At 37.8% G+C, this 25,807-nt stretch overlaps 1 protein-coding gene across 1 annotated transcript in view; it reads left to right on the top strand.

Moving 5' to 3' along the window:
- Positions 1 to 25,807, top strand: part of SLCO1B3 (solute carrier organic anion transporter family member 1B3) — an 81,194-nt gene that overhangs the window by 29,203 nt on the left and 26,184 nt on the right. Inside the window, exons 3-7 of the mRNA XM_068971738.1 lie at positions 5,082 to 5,223; positions 18,481 to 18,613; positions 22,915 to 23,036; positions 24,128 to 24,274; positions 24,469 to 24,567. Of these exons, the coding sequence (XP_068827839.1) occupies positions 5,082 to 5,223; positions 18,481 to 18,613; positions 22,915 to 23,036; positions 24,128 to 24,274; positions 24,469 to 24,567 (643 nt within the window). The remainder of the gene's footprint in view (positions 1 to 5,081; positions 5,224 to 18,480; positions 18,614 to 22,914; positions 23,037 to 24,127; positions 24,275 to 24,468; positions 24,568 to 25,807) is intronic.

Genomic DNA, 25,807 nt, shown 5'->3' with positions numbered 1-25,807 from the left:
CAGGAGGAACAGGGTACAACAGAGGATGCGATGGTTGGATGGCATCACTGACTCGATGGACGTGAGTTTGAGTGAATTCTGGGAGTTGGTGATGAACAGAGAGGCCTGGTGTGCTGCAATTCATGGGGTCGCAAAGAGTTGTATGTGACTGAGCAACTGAACTGAACTGAACTGAACTGAAGGCTGCATAATATTCCATTACATGTATGTGCCACATTTTCCTCATCCCTTCATTTGTCGATGGACATTTGCATTCCTTCTAACTCCTGGATATTTTGAATAATGCTGCAATAAACATGGATGCACAAATACCTCTTCAAGATTCTTCTTTTAAGTCTTTTGGCTGTATACCCAGAAGTAGGATTGCTGTATCATATGAACATTCTATGATTCTACATGAAAGCTTTCCCTGCAGACAGAAAATCAAAAACAAAGAACCTGAGACAGTATAATAAACATGAAAGGCTTGAGGTACATACACCAAAAACACCAAGAAGGCTAGGGTTTCTGTAGGGGAATAAGCAAGGACTGAAGCTACAGAAGATGAGATTTGAAAGTAAAAGAGAGCAGGGGAGAGGAGAGATTATTCCAAACTTTAGAGGACTTTGTGAAGATGAGATATTACTATGAGTGAGATGGAAAAACAGAGAATGCTGGCCTGATCTGCTTTTCATTTTGAAAGAATCTTCCTACCTAATGTGTTGAGAAGAAATAGTAGGCAAACAAGAGCGGAAGCAGAAAGGTCTACATGGATAAAGATATGGTACCTATAAACACTGGAATATTACTCAACCATAAAAATGAGTGAAATTTGGTCATTTATAGTGATGTGGATGAACCTAGAGCCTGTTACCCAAAGTGAAGTCAGAAAAACAAATATTGTATATTAATGCATATAGATGGAATCTAGAAAAATGGTACTGATTGACCTATATGCAGGACAGGAATGGAGACGTAGACATAGAGATCGGACTTGCGGACACAGCAGGGGAAGAAGAGGGTGAGATGAATTAGAGAGTAGCACTGACATATATACACTACCAAGTGTAAAACAAATAGCTAGTGGGAAGCTGCTGTATGTAGCACAGCGAGCTCAGCACTGCTCTGTGATGACCTGAAAGAGTGGGATGGAAGAGAGAAGGGATCCTCAAGAAGGAGGTTTTATATATTTTATATATATATATGAAGTACACATATACATATAGCTGATTAACATCATTGTATCGCAAAGAGTCGGACACGACTGAGCGACTGAACTGAACTGAACTGACTGATAGCAGAAACCAAAGCAACTTTATAAAGAAATTATAGTCTAGTGGCTCAGACTATAAAGAATCTGTCTGCAACACAGGGGACTCAGGTTCAATTTCTGGGTCACGAAGATCCACTGGAGAAGGTAATGGACAGAAGAGCCTGGCGTGCTACAGTCCATGGAGTCACAAAGAGTTGGACACAATTGAGCAACGAACATACTCCAATTAAAAAATAAATGAAATGGTAAAAAAGAAAGAAAAGAAAGAAGCAGAAAGGTCTTCTAGGAGGCTGCTGCAGTGCTCCATTCTAGACATGATGTTGCCCACCACTTTGCAGAGTAGGAGGCAATGAGAAGGAGCTGTCTTAATCAGCTTGGGCTGCTATAACAGAATACCATAGACTAGATGTTTTAAAAAGCAGAAATTTTATTTCTCACAGTTCTGGAGGCTAGGCATCTGCGATCAGGGTACCAGCATGATTGGGTTCTGTCGGGAACCATCTTCTTGTTTTCAGATGGTTATCTTCTTGCTGTGTCCTCACATGGCAGAGAGAGAAACATATCCTATCATGAGGGCTCCACTCTCATGGCTCAATTATAGGTATGAAGAGAAGTGAAGTGAAGTCGTTCAGTTGTGTCCGACTCTTTGCGACCCCATGGACGGTGGCCTACCAGGCTCCTCCCTCCATGGGATTCTCCAGGCAAGAGTACTGGAGTGGGTTGCCATTTCCTTCTCCAGGGGGTCTTCCCAACCCAGGGATCGAACCTGGGTCTCCCTCATTCCAGGCAGATGCTTTAACCTCTGAGCCACCAGGGAAGCCCTTAATTATAGGTATACCACTTTTCAAAAGTTCGCTTCACATCATTTATGTTTATGAAAGACCTTCATTAGCACCTGTTTGTGCTAACTGAAAGAAATTCAAACAGAAGTTTTGCTTTTACAAGGAATGGTGAAAAGCAAAAGTAGCATTTAGCCTTGGTCACCTTGAATAATGCCAGCAGCATCTCTAATCTCCTTCCCTGAAAACTACACTTAGCATTTCAGCATGAAGCTGCCGTATGTTTGAACTGTGTTTGCAAGCATGTGTGCTTTATCTAGATTTGTTTTGTGCATGTTAACAAGGTGTGTCCTAAGGAAATAGATTATTTCCCATTTTGGCTTACGAAAATTTCAGAGGAATGCTTTGCTTTTGAATAGTGGGGAAAACTTGTATCACCCCAACACCCCATCTTGAAATATCATCACTAGGGATTAGAGTCTCAACATATGGATTTTGTGGAGACACTAACAGGCAGCTGATAACAGGATGATATTTTAATACTAGATGTAAGAGGAATTTGCTAATGGATATAAATGTGGACCATAAAAAATATGAGTCCATAATTTTTTTTTAATCAAATTGAGAATAAAACATCAATAACCAGTGGGGTTAAAAGTCCTGTTTTCTAAAAATACTGACTATATTGCTTTGTTGTCTTGATGTTAATTTGGTTTGCTCCAATATTAGTGAGGTTTTATGAATGAAAAATATTTTCAGCTGGCTTCCTAGAAATGACTTTTGAAAATGTCTAGTTACTCCCCTCACTGTTGACCTTTGCTATTCACTTGGGGCTAAAGAACAGTTTGTCCTCATGGCCATCTCATAACATTATCTAGCTTCTTAGGCTTTACAAATAACTGTGAAAAGAAAAGAGGCAAAAAGCAAAGGAGAAAAGGAAAGATATACCCATTTGAATGCAGAATTCCAAAGAATAGCAAGGAGAGATAAGAAAGCCTTTCTTAGTAATCAGTGCAAAGAAATAGAGGAAAATAATACAATGGGAAAGACTACAGATCTCTCCAAGAAAATTAGAGATACCAAGGAACATTTGATGGAAAGATGGGCTCAATAAAAGACAGAAATGGTATGGACCTAACAGAAGCAGAAGATATTAAGAAGAGGTGGCAAGAATACACAGAAGAACTGTACAAAAAATATCTTCATGACCCAGATAATCATGATGGTGTGATCACTCACACTCACCTAGAGCCAGACATCCTGGAATGTGAAGTCAAGTGGGCCTTCGGGAAGCATTACTATGAACAAAGTTAGTGGAGATGATGGAATTTCTGTTGAGCTACTTCAAATCCTAAAAGATGATGCTGTGAAAATGCTGCACTCAATATGCCACCAAGTTTGGAAAACTCAGCAGTGGCCACAGGATTAGAAAAGGTCAGTTTTCATTCCAATCCCAAAGAAAGGCAACGCCAAAGAATACTCAAACTACCGCACAATTGCACTCATCTCACATGCTAGTAAAGTAATGCTCAAAATTCTCCAAGCCAGGCTTCAGCAATATGTGAACCATGAACTTCTAGATGTTCAAGCTGGTTTGAAAAAAGGCCCAGGAATCAGAGATCAAATTGCCAACATCTGCTGGATCATCAAAAAAAACAAGAGAGTTCCAGAGAAACATCTATTTCTGCTTTATTGGCTATGCCAAAGCCTTTGACTGTGTGGATCACAATAAACTGTGGAAAATTCTGAAAGATATGGGAATACCAGACCACCTGACCTGCCTCTTGAGAAATCTGTATGCAGGTCAGGAAGCAACAGTTAGAACTGGACATGGAACAACAGAATAGTTCCAAATAGGAAAAAGAATACGTCAAGGCTGTTTATTGTCACCCTGCTTATTTAACTTATATGCAGAGTAGATCATGAGAAATGCTGGGCTGGAAGAAGCACAAGCTAGAATCAAGATTGCCGGGAGAAATATCAATAACCTCACATATGCAGATGACACCACCCTTATGGCAGAAAGTGAAGAAAAACTAAAGAGTCTCTTAACGAAAAGTGAAAGAAGAGAGTGAAAAAGTTGGCTTAAAGTTCAACAGTCAGAAAACTAAGATCATGGCATCTAATCCCATCACTTCATGGCAAATAGACGGGGAAACAGTGGGTGACTTTATTTTGGGGGACTCCAAAATCACTGCAGGTGGTGATTGCAGCCATGAAATTAAAAGATGCTTACTGCTTGGAAGGAAAGTTATGACCAACCTAGATAGCATCTTAAAAAGCAGAGGCATTACTTTGTCAACAAAGGTCCATCTAGTCAAGGCTATGGTTTTTCCAGTAGTCATGTATGGATGTGAGAGCTGGGCTGTGAAGAAAGCTGAGCACTGAAGAATTGATGCTTTTGAACTGTGGTGTTGGAGCAGACTCTTGAGAGTCCCTTGGACTGCAAGGTGATCCAAACAGTCTATCCTAAATGAAATCAGTCCTGAATATTCATTGAAAGGACTGATGTTTAAGCTGAAACTCTGATACTTTGGCCACCTGATGTGAAGAGCTGACTCACTTGAAAAGATCCTGATGCACTGAAAGATTGAGGGCAGGAGGATAAGGGGATGACAGAGGATGAGATGGCTGGATGGCATCACGGACTCGATGGACGTGAGTCTGAGTGAACTCCGGGAGATGGTGATGGCCAGGGAGGCCTGGCGTGCTGCGGTTCATGGGGTCGCAAAGAGTTGGACACGGCTTAGCGACTGAACTGAACTGAGAAATCAACTAATGACATTAACTTAAAGAAAAATTCAACTTTGTCCTACTCTAATAATCTGAAGCTGTAATCAAGTTAGAAAATGATGCTTTACGGATATAGTTATGTTAATGTTAAAAGGACTAAGAAGTACCAATTGAAATAGAAGAAAGTGAGTATTCTTTTAACACACACATGCACACACATACAATACTAAGAAGAGAGCGTTTCAAATTCTGTATATATATGTAAGCACTATGGGACCTTATGATTAATCATTTTTCCCTTTCCTGCTTTTCCTTAGATGTTTTTGGCAGCCCTGTCACTCAGCTTTATTTCTAAGGCACTGGGTGCAATCATTATGAAAAGTTCCATCACTCAAATAGAAAGGAGATTTGACATATCATCTTCTACTGTTGGCTTAATTGATGGAAGCTTTGAAATTGGTAAGTTTTATATGCATTTTGATTATTTAGTAATCAGAATTGCAGGAGTGAAAACTGTTCATATATGCTCTCCACTACTGATCCTTAACCAGAGGTAAGGATCCCCACTCCCCTGCCATGGCAATTTGGTAGTATCTGCAGACATTTCAGTTGTCATCACCGAGGGTTAGGGAATGGTACTGGCATCTAGTGGTGGAGGCCAGAGATGCCTTCAAACATCCCGCAATGCCCAAGGCAGCTCTAAAACAAAGAATTACCTAGTCCAAAATGTCAAAAGCATAGAGGTTAAACAGCTCTGATTTACACACGCTCACGGTCTGTGAACTAATATTTTGCAGGGTTTTAACCTTCCTTTTCTCAAGATTCACTAGTGCAAAAAAAGGTTGGAGAGAGGACTATGATTCTGATAATTTAGGGAGGAAGGAACAGTTTTGAAGCAATGTTTGTCAGGTTCTACTGTTTGAAAAAAGTAAAAGTGTTAGTCAGTTGTGTCTGACTCTTTGTGACTCCATGGACTTTAGCCCACTAGGTGCCTCTGTCCCTGGAGTTCTCCAAAATTACTGGAGTGGGTAGTCATTCCCTTCTCCAGGGGGATCTTTGCAACCCAGGGATCAAACCCAGGTGTCTTGCATTGCAGACTGATTCTTTACTATCTGAGCCATCATATCCCAATTCCAGGTTCACAAACACATGTCCCCCTGCAGTTTCAAAGCTGTTTAAATACATTCCTAGGACACAACGTACTATCTGTGAATGTTGAAATCTTTAGCTGTTTTTCCTACAGCTATTTAGCTGTAAGACAAAAACACTTCAGGAAAGATATTTACTCAATGCATTTTTCATTCACCTTTCAGTTCAGTTCACTTCAGTCCCTCAGTTGTGTCCGACTCTTTGCGACCCCATAAATCACAGCATACCAGGCCTCCCTGTCCATCACCAACTCCCACAGTTCACTCAAACTCATGTCCATCAAGTCGGTGATGCCATCCAGTCATCTCATCCTCTGTCGCCCCTTCTCCTCCTGCCCCCAATCCCCCCCAGCATCAGAATCTTTTTCAGTGAGTCAACCCTCCACATGAGGTGGCCAAAGTATTGGACTTTCAGCATCAGTCCTTCCAATGAACACCCAGGACTAATCTCCTTTAGGATGGACTGTTTGGATCACCTTGCAGTCCAAGGGACTCTCAAGAGTCTTCTCCAACACCACAGTTCAAAAGCATCAATTCTTCGGCACTCAGCTTTCTTCACAGTCCAACTCTCACATCCATACATGACCACTGGGAAAACCATAGCGTTGACTAGACGGACCTTAGTTGGCAAAGTAATGCCTCTGCTTTCGAATATACTATCTAGGTTGGTCATAACTTTCCTTCCAAGGAGTAAGCATCCTTTAATTTCATGGCTGCAATCACCATCTACAGTGATTTTAGAGCCCAAAAAAAAATAAAGTCTGACACTGTATACACTGTTTCTCCATCTATTTCCCATGAAGTAGCATTCTTTAAATTCTTATTAAGTACCTTTCATGGTCCTAGAAGCCAGAAGTATAAGAAAAGAATAAACACTGTATGGTATCTGCTCTAAAAGAACGTACATACCACTGACAAAAGAGATAAATGAACAGAGGGTTCAATCCCTGGTTGAGGAATTGCGATCCCACATGGAGCATTGTCACGGTCTTTGTACAACAGGACCTGGGGACTGGAGTTGAAAAGAAGAAGGACGCAGGGGACACAAGTCTCAAGTGAAACAAGGGTACTGTATTTGCAGAAATGCATGCTTATATATCTGCAATAAAATGATTACTCAGTCATTAAAATGAATTAAATTCCACCAGTTGTGACAAAATGGACCTAAAAGATCACTGAAGGGAGTCACTGAAGGGAATCCAAGCAGATGCTCTTTACCATGATCTCAGGCCTGAGAACTGCTGCGTGCATCTCTGCTTGTTCCTGTTATCCAGGAACTGATAAGAAACAGAGAGTCCTTAAGAAACACCACACAAAGGAAAAAACCAAAATATTGGATCCCTTAAAGTTGAGTGTCCCCTGACAATTCCCCCTTTTTTATTTTTTCATAATTGGGGGTGACTCTAGCTACTTTTGTGAAAACAGCCCTGACCAATTGAGTTTGTTTAGTTTGAACAATTTTAGTTGAAAAGCATCAGTATACTACAAATATAATCACCAGGATAATTGTCAGCACTATAGTTCCAGATCCAATACTATGTGTAATGTTTTGAAACCATCTTTGAGGGTCTAGCCCAGATAATTGATCAGCTAGCTGTTTAGCTAAGGTTTTCAAATTGTTGGAAGAGAGTAGACTCTTAGAGAAGGTTTCAAAGATTTCCTTTTGCAATAATTGTACATTGCAGGAAGCATTATTATGTATATCTTGTAAATGAAATTTGATTTGTTCCCAATTGTAAGCACTATTGTTGAACCGAACAGGAGTGATACAAAATTGAGTAGAATTACAATCACAATTTAATAATACTTGTTTTTGTAAATCTATTAATTGATCTCCAACCCAGTGGATGGCTGTTTCTAATTCCTGATATTTATCTTGAACTTTTTCATCTATCTGAACCTGAGTGACCCATATAGTATGAGCATCTTTATTCCAATTTTGAATGAAGTTTTGTGTTTGAATTGAAGTTTGTAAAGCAATATCTGCAACAGCAGCAGTGGTGCAAATGGCTAATAACCCCAAAATGCTGAGAATTTACCATCCAGTGATTCGCTTAGATCATCAGAGTGATTTAGTGAATAACCAGGAGGCAAGTCCTGCCATGGGACCCTCTTTCCAGGGTCGTTGGAGATCTACTGGCAACCACAGACTATGTCGAGATCAAAGAATCCAAAGGGATTCGTTTTTTAGAAAAATAGAGGAATTAAGACAAGCATACAATTTATAATCTATACAAGTCACAGAACGTAAAGTCTTACTAAATTGTAAGTTTCCTATGGTTATAACAAAAGGAAAGGGAGCACAAGCTTGTATAAAATATGAATGATTATAATGGAAGGAATAGTTACTATGACTATGATTGGTCCCTGTGAAATATCCAGTCCAAGTTCCAAGTTTTTCAGTACTTGCAGCAAGTTTACCGATGTCCCATTGTTTAGGCCCAATCCGTTTGTTGAGGATGATTTGAGGACAAGGAGGTGCCATTCCGCCATCAAGCCAGCCAAAGAGTTCTTTGTCATGGAAGTGTTCCATTGAACTGTTGGTAATCTTCCATGTTACTTGAGTAACATAATCACACATAGTACTGTTAATATCATCTGAGCAGTTAGATAGTCACATACCGTGGGGTCCCCAATCAACAATGGTGTAATTAGCCATAAACATTAATTTCCCTGGTTTAGCTTAACATCTATCCCAATAAACAGGAGTATATTTAAAGTCCTTATAGGTAAACCCCTTACATTCCAATTTTTGTCCTTTTCCTAGAGTTTTGGTAGTATTGACATGGTTCTCATGAAAGGACATTGCAGTGAACAGTCCAAGCAATTTGTGGAAGTTCTTTTTTGGAGGCAGGAGGAAAGACCACATTTGTCGATTAACATTAATACATAATTCTGCTGGGCCCATGCATAAAGGAAGGATTTCATAGCCTAGAGAAATGTTAATTAGTCTTCCTTCTTCCTCAGGATGAGAGGGCCCCTCCAAGCTCCAAGGAGGAGGCATATGTACTGAGTCATTAGTGGATATGATCAATCCTATATCTGTCCATTTTACAACCTGCAATAAAGGGGGATTAGGTATATAAGCCCAATAAGTGGGATTAATCAAGTCAGCCTGAGCGGGGGATGCAAAAGCAAGCAAAGCAAGCATAGCAACAAAAATATTTTCAGGATTCCAAGGCATTCCCTGTTGAGAAACCAGATTTTCATCTTGATTGAAGGGTTTTTATCTGTCCCCAAGTATGGAGATCATAAGGTTGATGACGTCGAGTGCAGCGTTTCTTGGAAAATTTTTAAAGCCACCATGGCTTGTACTGGAATTTCCTCCTCCTGGGGGTTTTGCCATTTCTTCTCTATCTTGAACACCGGTGGCTCCCCTAGGGCAGATCTTCCAAAGAGGGAGCCAACTGATTTCGTTGGATACATCTGGAGAAATACAAGCATACCCTTTCCCCTGTGATATTAATTTTCCAGATTTTCATTGTTTAGTCAACCTGTCTTGATACCAAATGGGCAGAGGAAGGGAGGTATCCTTCAATGCCTCGAAATATTTTTCTGCTTTTGTCAAAATATCTCCTTGCAGTAAGTTTAAAAAATTTAAAACAAATAAAGCTGTATTAACAATAGTTATAGGATTAAAGAATATATTGCGTTGGAATCTAGTAAAGTCTGCTCTGGATAAGGAAGATAGAAGTGTTCCTGTGTATTCCCCCCTTTTAAATTTTTTTATCTGTAGTTTCAGTGTATGATGTGCTCATTTAATTATGTCCTGTGTTTGTGAATTATAAGGAATGTCTGTAATATGTTTAATAGAGAATGAATGTAAAAATTGTTTGAATTGTCTAGAAATACAGGCAGGGCCAGTGTCTGTTTTTATAGAACTAGGTGTTCTCACTACTGTAAACTGAGCTAAAAGGTGGGTTATAACATATCATGTAGTTTGGAGAAGTGTGGCCCATATAAACGAAGAATTTGTATCAAGTGAGACATGTAAGAAGGAAGAGGGAGAAAGTTCAGGGCAATGAGTTACATCCATTTGTCATAGTTTATTGGGTTGTAATCCTCAAGGATTGAGATCTTGTGCAATGGGTCAAAGATGTAGGGGCCTACAAGTAGAGCAATTATTAATGATTATTTTTAGCATATCGGTATGGAATTGTCCAAATTTGATGTAATGAGCCAGCATTATTGTGTAATAGAGCACGTTGCTCTTCAGGAGTAGCAAAAGAGACAAGCTTATCAGTTTATTTATTGTCATGAGCCATCGGGCCAGGAAGACAAGAATGTGTTCGAATATGGGTAATATAAATGGGGGAAGTGTGGTTTTTAATAATAGATTGTAGATTAAGAAAAAGCTGTTGGATAATAGGTTGATTAGAATTTATGGTAGAAGTTTTTATTTTTTTTAATACAAAAACTGAATATAAGGAGTTAGAAACTATACTAATAGGATAAGAATGTAGGTGAACAACCTGAATGAGAGCATATAATTCGTTTTGTTGAGCAGAGTGAAATTTAGTACAAAAGACTTTATATTTTTTGAGAGACCAGAATGAGGTTTTGGTGTGTTTAGTCCCATCTATATAGAAAACATCAGTTTGAGGTATAGGTTGTGATGTGGCAATGTGAGAGATAATAAATTCGGTATTTTTGAAGAAATTTTAAAGTTTGTTGGAAGGATAATGAAATGAAAACTTGCCAAAATATTTCAGAAAGGCTATTTGGAAGTTGGTAGAAGTTTGTAATGTGTTCTCCAATTGAGATTTATTAATAGGTACTACAATTTTATGAGGATTGGAGCCAATTAGAGTCCTAGCTCTATTTTTTTCATTGATAATGATTAGAATAATCAAATCAAGATAGGGTGTAAGTGACCTTGTCCCTCTAACATGGGTATAAATCCATTCTATTGGGTATTTTTGTTGGGTAAGAAGTCCTGTGGGAGAATGGAGAGAGGAGAGTATAAATAACTCTAGAGGTAAATCAAGTCTAATGCAAGTAAGAAATTGCTTTTGCAATTTATTTTATATTAAATAGAGTTCTTCTTGTATCTCTTGTGAAAGTGAATTAGGGCTATTTAAATTGGGATCTCTTTTTAAAGTGTTAAATAAATTAGTCAGTTGATAATTTGCAATGTCTAAAGGGGGTTTAATCCAATTTATACAGCCTAAAAGTTTTTGAAAATCATTCAAGGTTGATAATTTATTAATATGAATCTGTGTTAGTTGGAGAGTAATACATTGTCTATTAACAACAAATCTTAACTAATAGTAAGATGTAGATGTTTGAATCTTTTTAGGGGCAATGATTAATCCAGAAGCTTTTAAGCATTGTTGAGTTATGTCAAACATCTGTTGAGTTTCTAAAACAAATGGAGCTGAAAACAATATATCATCTATATAATGAATAACAAGACAGTTAGGAAATTGTTTTCTCATAGGTTTAAGGGCTTTGCTTACATAATATTGACACATTGTGGGAGAATTCCAAGGGGAACAAGATTTATCAATATGCTTTGATTTCAATTGTGTATCTATAAGTTTCTTCAGTTCAGTTCAGTTCACTTGCTCAGTCGTGTCTGACTCTTTGCGATCCCATGAATCGCAGCACTCCAAGCCTCCCTGTCCATCACCAACTTCCGGAGTTCACTCAGACTCACGTCCATCGAGTCAGTGATGCCATCCAGACATCTCATCCTCTGTTGTCCCCTTCTCCTCCTGCCCCCAATCTCTCCCAGCATCAGAGTCTTTTCCAATGAGTCAACACTTTGCATGAGGTGGCCAAAGTACTGGAGCTTCAGCTTTAGCATCATTCCTTCCAAAGAAATCCCAGGGCTGATCTCCTTCAGAATGGACTGGTTGGATCTCCTTGAAGTCCAAGGGACCCTCAAGAGTCTTCTCCAACACCACAGTTCAAAAGCATCAATTCTTCAGTGGTCAGCCTTCTTCACAGTCCAACTCTCACATCCATACATTACCACAGGAAAAACCATAGCCTTGACTAGACGGACCTTAGTCGGCAAAGTAATGTCTCTGCTTTAAAATATACTATACAGGTTGGTCATAACTTTCCTTTCAAGGAGTAAGCGTCTTTCAATTTCATGGCTGCAGTCACCATCTGCAGTGATTTTGGAGCCCAAAAAATTAAAGTCTGATACTGTTTCCACTGTTTCCGCATCTATTTCCCATGAAGTGATGGGACCGGATGCCATGATCTTCATTTTCTGAATGTTGAGCTTTAAGCTGACTTTTTCACTCTCCTCTTTCACTTTCATCAAGAGGCTTTTTAGTTCCTCTTCACTTTCTGCCATAAGGGTGGTGTCATCTGCATATCTGAGGTTATTGATATATCTCCCAGCAATCTTGATTCCAGCTTGTGTTTCTTCCAGTCCAGCGTTTCTCATGATGTACTCTGCATATAAGTTAGATAAGCAGGGTGACAATATACAGCCTTGACATACTCCTTTTCCTATTTGGAACCAGTCTGTTGTTCCATGTCCAGTTCTAACTATTGCTTCCTGATCTGCATACAGATTTCTCAAGAGGCAGGTCAGGTGGTCTGGTATTCCCATCTCTTTCAGAATTTTCCACAGTTTATTGTGGTCCACACAGTCAAAGGCTTTGGCATAGTCAATAAAGCAGAAATAGATATTTTTCTGGAACTCTCTTGCTTTTTCCATGATCCAGCGGATGTTGGCAATTTGATCTCTGGTTCCTCTGCCTTTTCTAAAACCAGCTTGAACATCTGGAAGTTCATGGTTCACGTATTGCTAAAGCCTGACTTGGAGAATTTTGAGCATTACTTTACTAGCGTGTGAGATGAGTGCAATTTTGAGGTAGTTTGAGCATTCTTTGGCATTGCCTTTCTTTGGGGTTGGAATGAAAACTGACATTTTCCAGTCCTGTGGCCACTGCTGAGTTTTCCAAATGTGCTGGCATATTGAGTACAGCACTTTCGCAGCATCATTTTTCAGGATTTGAAATAGCTCAACTGGAATTCCATCACCTCCACTAGCTTTGTTCATAGTGATGCTTTCTAAGGCCCACTTGACTTCACATTCCAAGATGTCTGGCTCTAGATGAGTGATCACACCATCGTGATTATCCAGGTTGTGAAGATCTTTTTTATACAGTTCTTCTGTGCCTCTAATTTCTCTTTTGTAAAGGGCCATTGCTCTGTCTAAATAGGCTCGTCATTTTTCTAAGTTATTTTAATAATTGTATTGTTTGTTAAATGAGCAGTGGCTCCTAGGGGAAATGTGGAACATATATTTGAGTTTGTCATTGTATGAGTAAATCTCTTTCTATTAAATTAAGGGGTGCATCTATCACATAAGGTTTTAATGTTGTAGGCTGGCCTTCTGGTCCCTCACATGGATATATTTGGACACTTTGATAAACCTCTTGTACTTTGGTTTGAGAACTCCTGCAATTTGGCAAGAAATTCTCTGTATAGGCCAAGATTTAGGCCATAAATGTTTGGAAATAATGGTAATATTGGATCCAGTATCAAGAAGACCAGAAAATATTTTGTCATTAATTTTGATATTTATATTTGGTCATGCATAGTAATGCTCAAAATTCTCCAAGCCAGACTTCAGCAATACGTAAACCATGAACTCCCTGATGTTCAAGCTGGTTTTAGAAAAGGCAGAGGAACCAGAGACCAAATTGCCAACATCCGCTGGATCATGGAAAAAGCAAGAGAGTTCCAGAAAAATATCTATTTCTGCTTTATTGACTATGCCAAAGCCTTTGACTGTGTGGATCACAATAAACTGTGGAAAATTCTGAAAGAGATGGGAATAACAGACCACCTGACCTGCCTTTTGAGAAACCTGTATGCAGGTCAGGAAGCAACAGTTAGAACTGGACATGGAACAACAGACTGGTTCCAAATAGGAAAAGGAGTATGTCAAGGCTGTATATTGTCACCCTGCTTATTTAACTTATATGCAGAGTACATCATGAGAAACGTTGGACTGGAAGAAACACAAGCTGGAATCAAGATTGCTGGGAGAAATATCAATAATCTCAGATACGCAGATGACACCACCCTTATGGCAGAAAGTGAAGAGGAGCTAAAAAGCCTCTTGATGAAAGTGAAAGAGGAGAGTGAAAAAGTCAGCTTAAAGCTCAACATTCAGAAAATGAAGATCATGGCATCCGGTCCCATCACTTCATGGGAAATAGATGCGGAAACAGTATCAGACTTTAATTTTTTGGGCTCCAAAATCACTGCAGATGGTGATTGCAGCTATGAAATTAAAAGACGCTTACTCCTTGGAAGAAAAGTTATGACCAACCTGTATAGTATATTTTAAAGCAGAGACATCACTTTGCCAACTACGGTCCATCTAGTCAAGGCTATGGTTTTTCCTGTGGTAATGTATGGATGTGAGAGTTGGACTGTGAAGAAGGCTGACCACTGAAGAATTGATGCTTTTGTACTGTGGTGTTGGAGAAGACTCCTGAGGGTCCCTTGGACGGCAAGGAGATCCAACCAGTCCATTCTAAAGGAGATCAGCCCTGGGATTTCTTTGGAAGGATTGATGCTAAAGCTGAAGCTCCAGTATTTTGGCCACCTCATGCGAAGAGTTGACTCATTGGAAAAGACTCTGATGCTGGGAGAGATTGGGGGCAGGAGGAGAAGGGGACAACAGAGGATGAGATGACTGGATGGCATCATGGACTCGATGGATGTGAGTCTGAGTGAACTCCGGGAGTTGGTGATGGACAGGGAGGCCTGGTGTGCTGCAATTCATGGTGTCGCAGAGTCGGACATGACTGAGTGACTGAACTGAACTGAACTGAACTGATGTCCATAAGGATTGCTTTTTATCTGTATTACCAAATCCATCTGTCCCTATATCATTAGAGGAGTTAATAGAAATGTAAGGTAAAAGAAGTAATTGGGCAATTTTGTCCCCCTTTTTGAATTGTCACAGTATCTGAGATGACATCATAATTTAATTTTTTTTCCTTATAATCTGAATCAATTATTTCAGGTTGAACAGTAATTTCTTTAGAAATCAGACTACTTTGGCCCCATATAAGGCTGAAGTTTTGTGGGGGTAGGGATCCATAAAGTCCGGTAGGTATTCTAGAAGGGACTGCTTGAGGAAAAAGAAGAAAATCGTTTAGGGCTGGTATATTGATGGTAGCACTGTCAGATGTTGAGGGTTTGAGAGAAAAGATGGAGTTTGTCCCTGGTTTTTGTTGATGGGGACCCGGGGAGTCCCCTTCTTTGAGTTTTTTGAAATAGGATTTTTTTTTCAATATCGTATTTAGATCACCATTTTTAAGCCCAATGTACCTCCTTATGACGACGAGGGCAGACTCCTCGAGGTTTTTTAATAGTTTTAATTGTGTGTGTGTGTGTGTGTGTGTGTGTGTGTGTGTGTGTGTGTGTGTGTGTGTGTTTTAGGGCAATCCTTTTTTAAATGGCTCTTATCCCCACAAGCAAAACACCTTTCATTTTTCTTTTTAAAGGTAGCAGTCATTGTTTCAGCTAACATTTGCATTTTTTGAGTTTTTGATCCTAAGTTGCAATAAGCCTTTAAATAATCAATTACATTTCTGGTCTCATGAATTGGAGTGATGGCTCTCTGACATTTCTGATTTGCATTTTCATATGTAAGTAAGCAGCTTTTCTATTTGCACTTTGGCTTCCTCTTCGACACCTCTGGGAGACAGCAACTCTCAGTCTAGCTAAAAAATCAGCATAGGCTTCATTAGGCCCTTGTAATATCTTTGTGCAGCTACCTTTAGGTTCTCTTTGAGGAGTAATTTGATCTCAAGCTTTAAGGGCAACTTCTTTCGATTGTTCACATAACAAAGGAGGGCATAGTATCTGAGCTTCCACCAGATCAAATTGTCCCATACCAGTTAACATTTTTAAAGTAATTTGGTTTGGGGGAGTGCCAGCTTGAGCATTAGAACTGACACAATCTCGGGCCACATCATGAAACCACATTATCTATTGAAGATATTTTTTAGGTTTAAGAAAAGCTTTTATCAAAATTTGTCAATCATAAGGAATAAAAATTTTAATAGAAGATGTCATAGCATTTAGAAGTTTTTTAGTAAAAAGCAAATGAGAGCCGTATATAGTTACAGCCTTTTTCATTTGTTGCATGTGAGAAAAATCAATGTCTTCATATTGAGGTATTAGTTGTCTTTTAGCATTAACATTTTTTAACACAGGAAAGGCAAAAAGATCATCAGCCTCATAGACTCGAGATTGCAAAGCCAGTAAATCAGAAAGTCTTCATCGTGAAGGAGAATGAGCAGATCGTCTGTTTTCATAAATATGAGTGTGTGTTAGGGGCTTATCATTGTCATCACAAAAAGCATTGTTGACTTTAGTGTCAAAGAGAGCAACAGAAGAATCATCATCAGATTCATCTTGTCCTCAAATCGAGGGGAGCTTCTGTTTCATGCCTGTTACAAGAGGAGGAGCGCTTGGGACAGTCGGAACAGGGTTGGTGGGAAAGTTCTGAAACATTTTATGTTGTTCTAATTGGGCCTTTTGTCGCCTCATCATCTAATTTATAGTCGTATAGTGAGCATTCTGCTTGTTGACGAATATCAGGTGGGCTAGAATTGTCTTGAAATGGTAAGATCATGACTTTTAATGAGGGCTGACAAGGGCCAGAAATCTATTGGAATATTTTCTCCCAGTCTTGTGGCTCATTCAACATTTTTTTTAAACCCAGCTCCAAATTTTTAAATTGAAACTGTCTTCATCAGGGAACCAGGGATTATATACAACCACTGTTTGGAGACAAGCCTCTATCTGTTGATGTGAAACCAAAAGTCCTTGAACCTTAAATAAATGTTGAAGTAAAGTAGGAAAGTGGTGGGGCTTTCCAGCCGTTTGTCCCATAAGCCCTCAATTACCAACCTCCGTAGGTCCTAACAGTCATTCCGTCTGCTTGCCAAGGGTGTTCACCAGGTCCCTGTTCAGGCACCAATTGTCATGGTCTTTGTAGACCTGAGGACTGGAGTCGACGAGAAAAAGGACGCAGGGGACACAAGTCTCGAGTGAAACAACAAGGGTACTTTATTTGCAGAAACACATGCTTATATATCTGCAATAAAATGATTACTCAGCCATTAAAATGAATTAAATTCCACCAGTTGTGACAAAATGGATAGTCCTAAAAGGTCACTGAAGGGAGTCACTGAAGGGAATCCAAGCAGGTGCTCTTTCCCATGATCTCAGTCCTGAGAACTGCGTGCAGCTCTGCTCATTCCTGTTATCCAGGAACTGAGAAGGAAAAGAGAGTCCTTGAGAAACGGCACACAAAGGAAGAAAACGACATACTGAATCCCTTAAAGTTGAACGTCCCCTGACAGAGTACGGCATGGCCAAAGAAAAAGAGCATACTTGTAAAAAAAATATGAAGTCTATAAAACAGACATAAACTTTGAGTCCCTTCAAACCATTAAAAAGTGGGGGAAAAGGAAAATGGGCAGACTGTTTAACAAGATATAGAACTGGGGGTTAAAATTGTTTGTTTGTTTGTTTTTTAAGAACATTGAGTATATTGCTTTGTTGTCTTCATTTTGATTTTTATTTTTCCAATACTCATAAGATTTTATATAATTACTGAGCAATTGAACTATTGAGGAATTGAATTATTTCTCTTATTTTATGAACCGGTTGCTGAAAGCCTTTGCCCATTTTCCTTTTTTCCCCACTTTTTAATGATTTGAAAGGACTCAAAATTTATGTCTGTTGTATAAATTACATACATTTTTTACAAGTATGCTCTTTTCCTTTGGCCATGCCATGATCTATGTGAGATCCCAATTCCTCAACCAGGGACTGAACCCTCTGTTCATTTATCTACTCTTGTCAATGGTATGTACATTCTTTTAGAACAGATAGCATACAGTGTTTATTCTTTTCTTATACTTCTGGCTTCTAGGACCATGGAAGGTACTTAATAGGAATTTAAAGAATGCTAAAAGTGAATGAAAAATGCACTGAGTAAATATCTTTCCTCAAGTAAGTTTGTCCATTTTTCTCCATTCCAATACAACCGACTCAACTCCAAATTCTTCATAAAATTTTGCTTCACTCATATCACCAAGTAATTCAAGTCCTTTCACTCTTATCTAAAGTCAAGTCTATTTATTATTAATACCATACAACTGTATAGTGAGCGGCCTAAGGTAAATGAGTATTATCCTAATTAGATTACCAGATCTTTGAGGAAAGGTACCGCATCTTATGGGCTTCCCAGGTGGTGCTAGTAGTAAAGAATTCACCTGGCAATGTAGGAGACCTAAGAAATGCAGGTTTGATCCCTGGAAGAGGGCATGGCAACCCACTCCAATATTCTTGCCTGGAGAATCCCATTGAGACAAGAGCCTGATGGGCTACAATTCATAGCATCGCAAACAGACCAACACGAGGGAAGCAACTTAGCATACACATACTATGTCTTATGCTTTATTTGTATCCATTCTGGGCTTTCTATTCTCTTGGACACAAATGTGGACTCAGTTACTGTTTGCTATAATGAATCATAAAAAAAAAATTTTTGTTCTCTTTGTAGGAAATTTGCTTGTGATTGTATTTGTGAGTTACTTTGGAGCCAAATTACACAGACCGAAGCTAATTGGAATTGGTTGCATTGTTATGGGAACTGGAAGTATTTTGACTGCTTTACCACATTTCTTCATGGGATAGTAAGTGGCTCTATGCTATCAATGATAATTTCCTTGTAAATTAATCATAGAATTTTATTTTTTATGTTTAAATAAGTATTCCCCTTAAGAAGAATGTCCACTAAGCATGTATAAAAATGGATTATATTTTCTATATAATAATTAACTCATTGTTTTATCTACCGTGGCTCTCATTGATATTGAAATAGGAATAGCAATAAATCAGATGCAGTTTCATAGAAAATAAACAAGCTTTTTGTAACTTTTTACTATAACATATATTTTATGTCTTTGCCTACAAGATTTTGATACTGTTTAATAAGACTTTATTTACTGACCTCAGGTCCAACTGCTCACCACTCAAAAATTAATACCTGAGAGACGATTGTCGGTAGAAAGGAAACTTTGCTTTTAATCAGAATGTCAACAATCTGGGGGAGAAGGTGGACTCCTATCCCCCCAAAATCAATTCCCATGATTCTGTTTAGCCATAAAAGTTTTTGAAGGGAAAACAGGAGAGATCTGTTAATGATTGAGACAGAGTGTCAAAGTTGTTACCATGCCCCACAGTGGGCAGGCTTGTCAACCTCTTGTGATCTTTCTTTAGACGCTACATTGTTCACACAGTTTGTTCACTGAAGGGAAAGCTAGGAAAGAGATCTGGTCATCTATTAATTACTTAATAGATGATTACTTAATTGATTGATTGACTAATTACTTCTTCATTTTTACTTCTTTGATCTGCGGAAGGAATAGGCAGTTTAGGTAAGATATTGTGTGATCAAATCATTTGAAAGGTGTGCTTTGGCTAGAGACTGAGGAGCACACGGGGTGCCTGATTAAAAGTTAGTTACAATGTAGTTTTGCTAAAGTGAAGAGACAAAGGGACCTCCTGCAGAGATCTCTTTCCTGCCAAAAGCTTCTCACAACTTCCCCACTCAACTCACTGCAGTATGGATTTTCCCACTACCATCTCAGTCTTCTACCTAAGTCTCTGTGTAGTTTTAATTAGAGTCAGATACTGATGACAAAAAAAACAAAAATAGTGATGGCTTAAATAAGATAGGAGCTTATTTTTTACATAAAAAGTTAATGTAGCAACCTAGGCTTTGACTGGCCTTGGCTTCATGGTGTTAAGTTGTGGCGATGTTGTTCCTTACAACAGGACAGAAGAAGGGAAGAAGAAGAAACAGAACTCACACAGGCTGAGGCTTAAGGAATATCTTCAGAAGCATAACACTTCTACTGGCTTCAAGCTGGCCAGAACTTTGTTACAGTTCACATCTAGATATAAAGTTCTCGGGAAAAAATAGACTTTATTTCAGGCATATATTTCCCAGCTAAAGATCCTAGATTCTGTTACCATAGAAAGGGGAGAATAATGGATACTGAGAGCCAATGAGCAGTTTCTGCTAAAGATATAAATACCTTACTCATTATCAAAGCCAACAACCACGTTTTTTTGTTATTAATTAATTACTATATTTGATTTTCATAAGGTCTTTCTTCTTCCTGGTACTGTTCCTTATTTCCATCATCTTATTCCCTCTTGACTTGTTTCCTCCTTTTGGCTTTTCTATCATACCCACCCTTTCCTTCTGCTTCTGATGCCACAGGGTCAGTCTTGCCTAAGTTCCCTTACCAATCTTCTACACTTTACACTCTACATGATTTCTGTCGAGTACATGCCTTAAATGCAACTATCACTGTACAGTGAGTTTATCTTATACTCGAGTTATATAATCAATCACCTCATGGGTATCTCCAGCCTAACATCCTACAAACATTTTCCACCCATATATTCAGAACTGAATTTATCTCTGTGCCAAAACCAGCTCAGATTTTTCACATTCACTCTTTCAGCAGTGATTCATTTATCCACAGAGAGATTCAAACCAAAGTCAAGGATCTCATCTTAGACTTATTCTTTGTTTCAGTACACATGACAGTGGTCACCAAATCTTGCTTTTTCTACCTCCTATATGTCAAAGTTGTCCCTTTTTTCTTTCCCATCATCTCTGGCCTGGACTTTCTGCATCCCATCCCAACTTCATTGTAACTCACATTCTATACTACAGTATTCATTTTACTGTTTGTAATTTTTATTTTAAAAAATTATTTATTTGGCTGCAGTGTGTCTTATTGCAGCACATGGGATCTTTAATATTCATTGCAGTATGCAGGATCTTTAGTTGCAATATGTGAAATCCAGTTCCTTGACCAAAGATCAAACCCAGGCCCCCTGCATTGAGAGCTTGGAGTCTTAACCACTGGACCAGCAAGCAAGTACTATGGTGTTCATCTTAAAAACAAAAATCTTATTATTTTACTCCTACTTAAAACTCCCAATATCCTAGAACAGTGTTTTTCAAAATTCAGATCCTGAAAAACTTGTCAATCAATAAATCAATTCAGATTATTGAGAATGACAATTTTTTTTAATATGATAGTATAGAATAGAATAGAACAGAATAGAAGAAAACAGTTATTCTGTCAAACTTTCTTTTTGGTTTTATAAATGTGTGTGTGTGTGTGTGTGTGTGTGTGTGTGTGTGTGGATATGTATGTATTGTGATTGTGATGCAAAATATATTTCTCACTGTTGGTATAGTCAAAGTATTGAAAGTCTCCTTGCCTAAAAATTAATATCTAGGTTCATTTGCATATACAGATAACTCATTGATTTGACCTTGACTGTCTTCCCAGTTTCATTTTACATGGCTTCCCATGGTTGAGGACCGCATTATAGGTCTGGAGTTTTCCACATGTGCCATAATAGGTCATACTTTTGTTCATAGTGTTTCTACAGCTTTGAGTGTTTTTCCTTCTTTGTCTACTTGTTAAACTCCTTTCTATCTGAAGTTTTCTCTAATCCACACCCTTCTGAATATCCAAGCAAAGTTGATCATCTCTCTTTCCTTTACAACAACTCAGGACCTGACATATTAACATTTTTGTATCTTTCATCATATAAGTTTATCTTAGAGGATGTAAGATATTTTGATAACAAAAGTTGTGTGTTTTATTTCTAGTGATTTGGAGTTGCGCATAATGCCTGGCATACAGTAGGTTGCCCTTGGAACTCACAGGGTACCTCAGTATTTTTAATTTGTGTTGTTTATTGAAGTATAATGGATGAATTATAATAGTAATAGGTGCATAACATGGAGATTTATTATTTTATAGATTATACTCCACTTATAGTTATAAAATGCTGGCTATATTCCCTGCGCTGTACATCACATCTTAATATCTTATTTCTTTTGTACCTAGTTGTTTGTACCTCTAATCCCTTTAACCTATTTACTCTCTCTTCCCCCAATCCTCTTCCCACTTGTAACCGTTAATTTGTTCTCTGTATCTTTGAGTCTGTTTCTGCTTTGTTATATATGTTCTCTTTATTTTTTTAGGTTCCACATATAAGTGAAAACATACAATCTTTGTCTTTCTCTGCCTGACTTATTTTACTAAGCACAATACCTTTACATCCATTCATGTATTTTTTTAAATTTATTTTACTTTAGTTTACTTTACAATACTGTATTGGTTTCGCCATACATTGGCATGGATCTGCCACGGGTGTATACGAGCTCCCAATCCTGAATCCCCCTCCCACCTCCCACCCCATATCATCTCTCTGCATCATCCCTGTGCACCAGCCCCAAGCATCCTGTATCCTGTATCGAACATAGACTGGCGCTTCATTTCTACATGATAGTATATATGTTTTGATGCCATTCTCCCAAATCATCCCACCCTCTCCCTCTCCCTCAGAGTCCAAAAGTAGGCCCATCTCTGTTGTTCTAATTAAGTTCTTCCTTATCAAATTGAAATAGACTAGAACTTTTTAAACTAAGTTTTGAGGAGTCAGGCATATGACTCTGTGTGTGTGTGTGTGTCCATGAAAGAAATTCAGGTAAATTATTGATAGAAAATGCAGGTGAATCAGTATGATTGTAAATTAAATTTGAAAGTTTAGATTGTAACCATCTTTGAAGATAATTCAAAGGGATGAATAAATGCACTTAGCAATTTTTTTTAAAACTTGAAACCAAGATATTTCATGCATTGACCAGAATATAAGAATTCTTAGGATGACAGTAATGTGATAATCCACCTTGCCTGGGGAGTATTGCATGATATGTCTTAGCGAACAATTCTATTTTACTTTTACCTATCATTTCTCCTAACATATAGGCTGGGAAACTGATAAAGAGTATCCTGATAATTTGAAGAAGAGAATGGTACAGTTAAAGGGGGAAATTCCTCTGCATTTCTGGGAAAAGTAAAACTATTCAGTAAATATAATGATGTTCTTACAGTTACAGGTATTCTAAAGACACCACTTTTAATCCATCAGATAATTCAACGTCAAATTTACCAACTTGTTCGATTAACCAAAGTTTGTTACCCAATAGAACATCATTGGAGGTAGTGGAAAAAGGTAAGAATTGAACTCACACTATTGAATATTACTGTCACAAATAAATATTCTAAAATTTAACAATTATATTACATCTATAAAAAACTATTATATTATCTATTAGCAAAGTTTATTTAAAAACAACAGGGAAAATATTTTCATGTATGTAAGACAAAATTCACTGTTAATATATAAAAAGCTTTTAGAAGCAATAAGAAAAAAGAAATATTTTGATATGAAATTGGCAAAGAAAATAGGCAACTAATGTAAAAGAAGAGGATGTGGCATGAATATATTTAAGTGTAATTTTACTCTTTATGAAAAATGCAAATTATTACACAAATTAAAGATTATTTACCTACTAAAACACAAATCGCTTTTATTATAGTACTAGTTAAAGATTTTGCTACCTATTAGATAGGAAAAGATTAAAAATAAAAAGAAATGAGGTAGAGGGGAAAGCCACATTTTATGTATTATAGAGAGTGTATAAATTAATGGAGGTTAATTTTTAAGATGGTAAAGGGCAAAAATATGCATATCTGCTTAAATCAGCAATTGTACTTTTATTGCTTTATCTTAAAGGAAATAATCAGGAATATACAGAAGGATTTATTTATCATTATAATCATGGCATCTCATGGCACTCCACTACTCTTGCCTGGGAAATCCCATGACAGTAGAGCCTAGTGGGCTACAGTCCATGGGGTTGCAAAAGACTCAGACATGACTCGGCAGCTAAAAACAACAAACAAGGAAAGAGATTGATTAAGGAAATGATGAAACTTACTCAGTGCACTATGATGCAGTCATTAAAATCCTGCTATAAGAATATGAAGAATATTATGCATATTTTTGTGTTCACTAAAAATGTGAAAGATATAAGCAAACATCAGAAGTGGCTCTCTGTGTGATGGGATTACAGATCATTTTACTTGTTTTCTTTGTGTTTCTCTATATTGTCAAATTCCGTAATGTGGCTATAAATCATTCTAATAATTAGAAAAGAACAAAACACTTTAAATGGAATAATTAAAGAGTTACGTTAGTTGAGTTTTTAATAGGAATGCTAAGATTAATGTCTAAAATAAAGCATCTTCTTGTCTATGTAGGTTGGGAAAAGGATTCTGGGTCATATATGTGGATATATGTTCTCATGGGTAATATGCTTCGTGGAATTGGGGAAACCCCTATTGGCCCCTTGGGGATTTCTTACATCGATGATTTTGCTGAAGAAGGACATTCTTCTTTGTATTTAGGTAATGTACAGAAAATAGTAGATTTTATGGTTACTTTCCCTGGGTGTAACTTGCAATAACACTGCTCCTCAACTCATTCTTTCAGTTAATGTAAAAGTTATTTGGATAAATATGTTAAGTAGTATTACTTTTAAAAATTTAATAAGAACCATGTATTATTGGCATTTAATAAAAATGTTTTATAATGTTTTTAGGTAATTTGCTTGCAGTAACAATGATTGGTCCAATCATTGGCTTTGTACTGGTATCTCAGTTTTCTAAAATGTATGTGGATATTGGATACGTGGATCTGAGTAAGTACTCTCAGAACAAGGTGACATGATAATGCTTTTGAAGTACATGACAGCATTCTTCCAAATAAGTGAATTCATTCTTTCAGTGGCTTTTTGTAGACTAATCATCAAAAGTTACAAACAGGAAATGTGTTAATATCTATAATAAAAATAAAATACATCTCCTGTCAACATCAAGTGGTGCCAGTAGTAAGGAATCTGCCTGCCAGTGCAGGAGATGTAAGAGATGCTAGTTCAATCCTTGGGTCAAGAAGATCCCTTGGAGTAAGAAATGGCAACCCACTCCAGTGTTCTTGCCTGGAAAACTCCATAGACAGAGGAGCCTGGGGACCTACAGTCCATGGGGCCACAGAGTCTGACACAGTTAAGCACACACATAGCTATCTAAATCAGGCTTTTACAGCTAAGCACAAAATAAGAAAATTTAAGAAACTTAAGATGACTTCATCCAACACATTGCAAATTAATTGCTGGTCTCTCAGTAGGCTTTCTGATATCACTTACCTGCATTTCATAGAAAACCCTCTCTATCTACATAGTTTAAAGTCTCTTCTAAAATGTGGCTCCTCTTCAGAGAAGCCTTACTTCACCATGTTCTACTGGCACCAAAAGTTAAACACCCCTGTTAATCACCAAGAGCAGGTCTTTACTGTAGTCTTTATCACAATGAGCCACAAATATTCATACACCAATATGCCATCTCTTTTAGAACATAATAATATAGTGTCTGCATTGACATATAATAAGTAATCAGCATTTGGAAATAAGCAAATCAGATTTCCAAATCAGATTTGCACCAGGGCTACACAGAGTAGACTTCACAGCAGTCCAATTATAACCACAGTCTTGCAAGTATTTTAATATAAAACTAAAATGTGGACCTGATGGAATATGTTATGTCTTCGATTTTGGATGTGTGAATCATATTCTATGTTTCTATTCATTCACTTCCAGGTTCATCATTGTTTTTACCACCAGGAACCTAGGAATAAATGGTTATTAAAATCTTTGGAATTATAGTTTTGTAACCTCTTCTCTATAGTCAGAAATTACTACGCATAGTGTTTTAGATACATGGTAATCCCATTTCTACCACTGAATGTCAAGACTTCGTTACATCTTCTCTTAGTCAGTCATGGGTGTGATGTAAACACAATATGAAGTGCACATTGGCGAGCTCCAATGCCAAAGGAGCCAGCAAGATAACAAGTGAATAAAGAATGTTAAGTACGATGGTTAA

The sequence above is a fragment of the Capricornis sumatraensis genome, chromosome 4 (genome assembly GCF_032405125.1).
Source record: "Capricornis sumatraensis isolate serow.1 chromosome 4, serow.2, whole genome shotgun sequence".
Classification (NCBI taxonomy): domain Eukaryota; kingdom Metazoa; phylum Chordata; class Mammalia; order Artiodactyla; family Bovidae; genus Capricornis; species Capricornis sumatraensis.
Note: the sequence above shows the minus strand (reverse complement) of the source record. Positions and strands in the feature narration are given on the sequence as shown.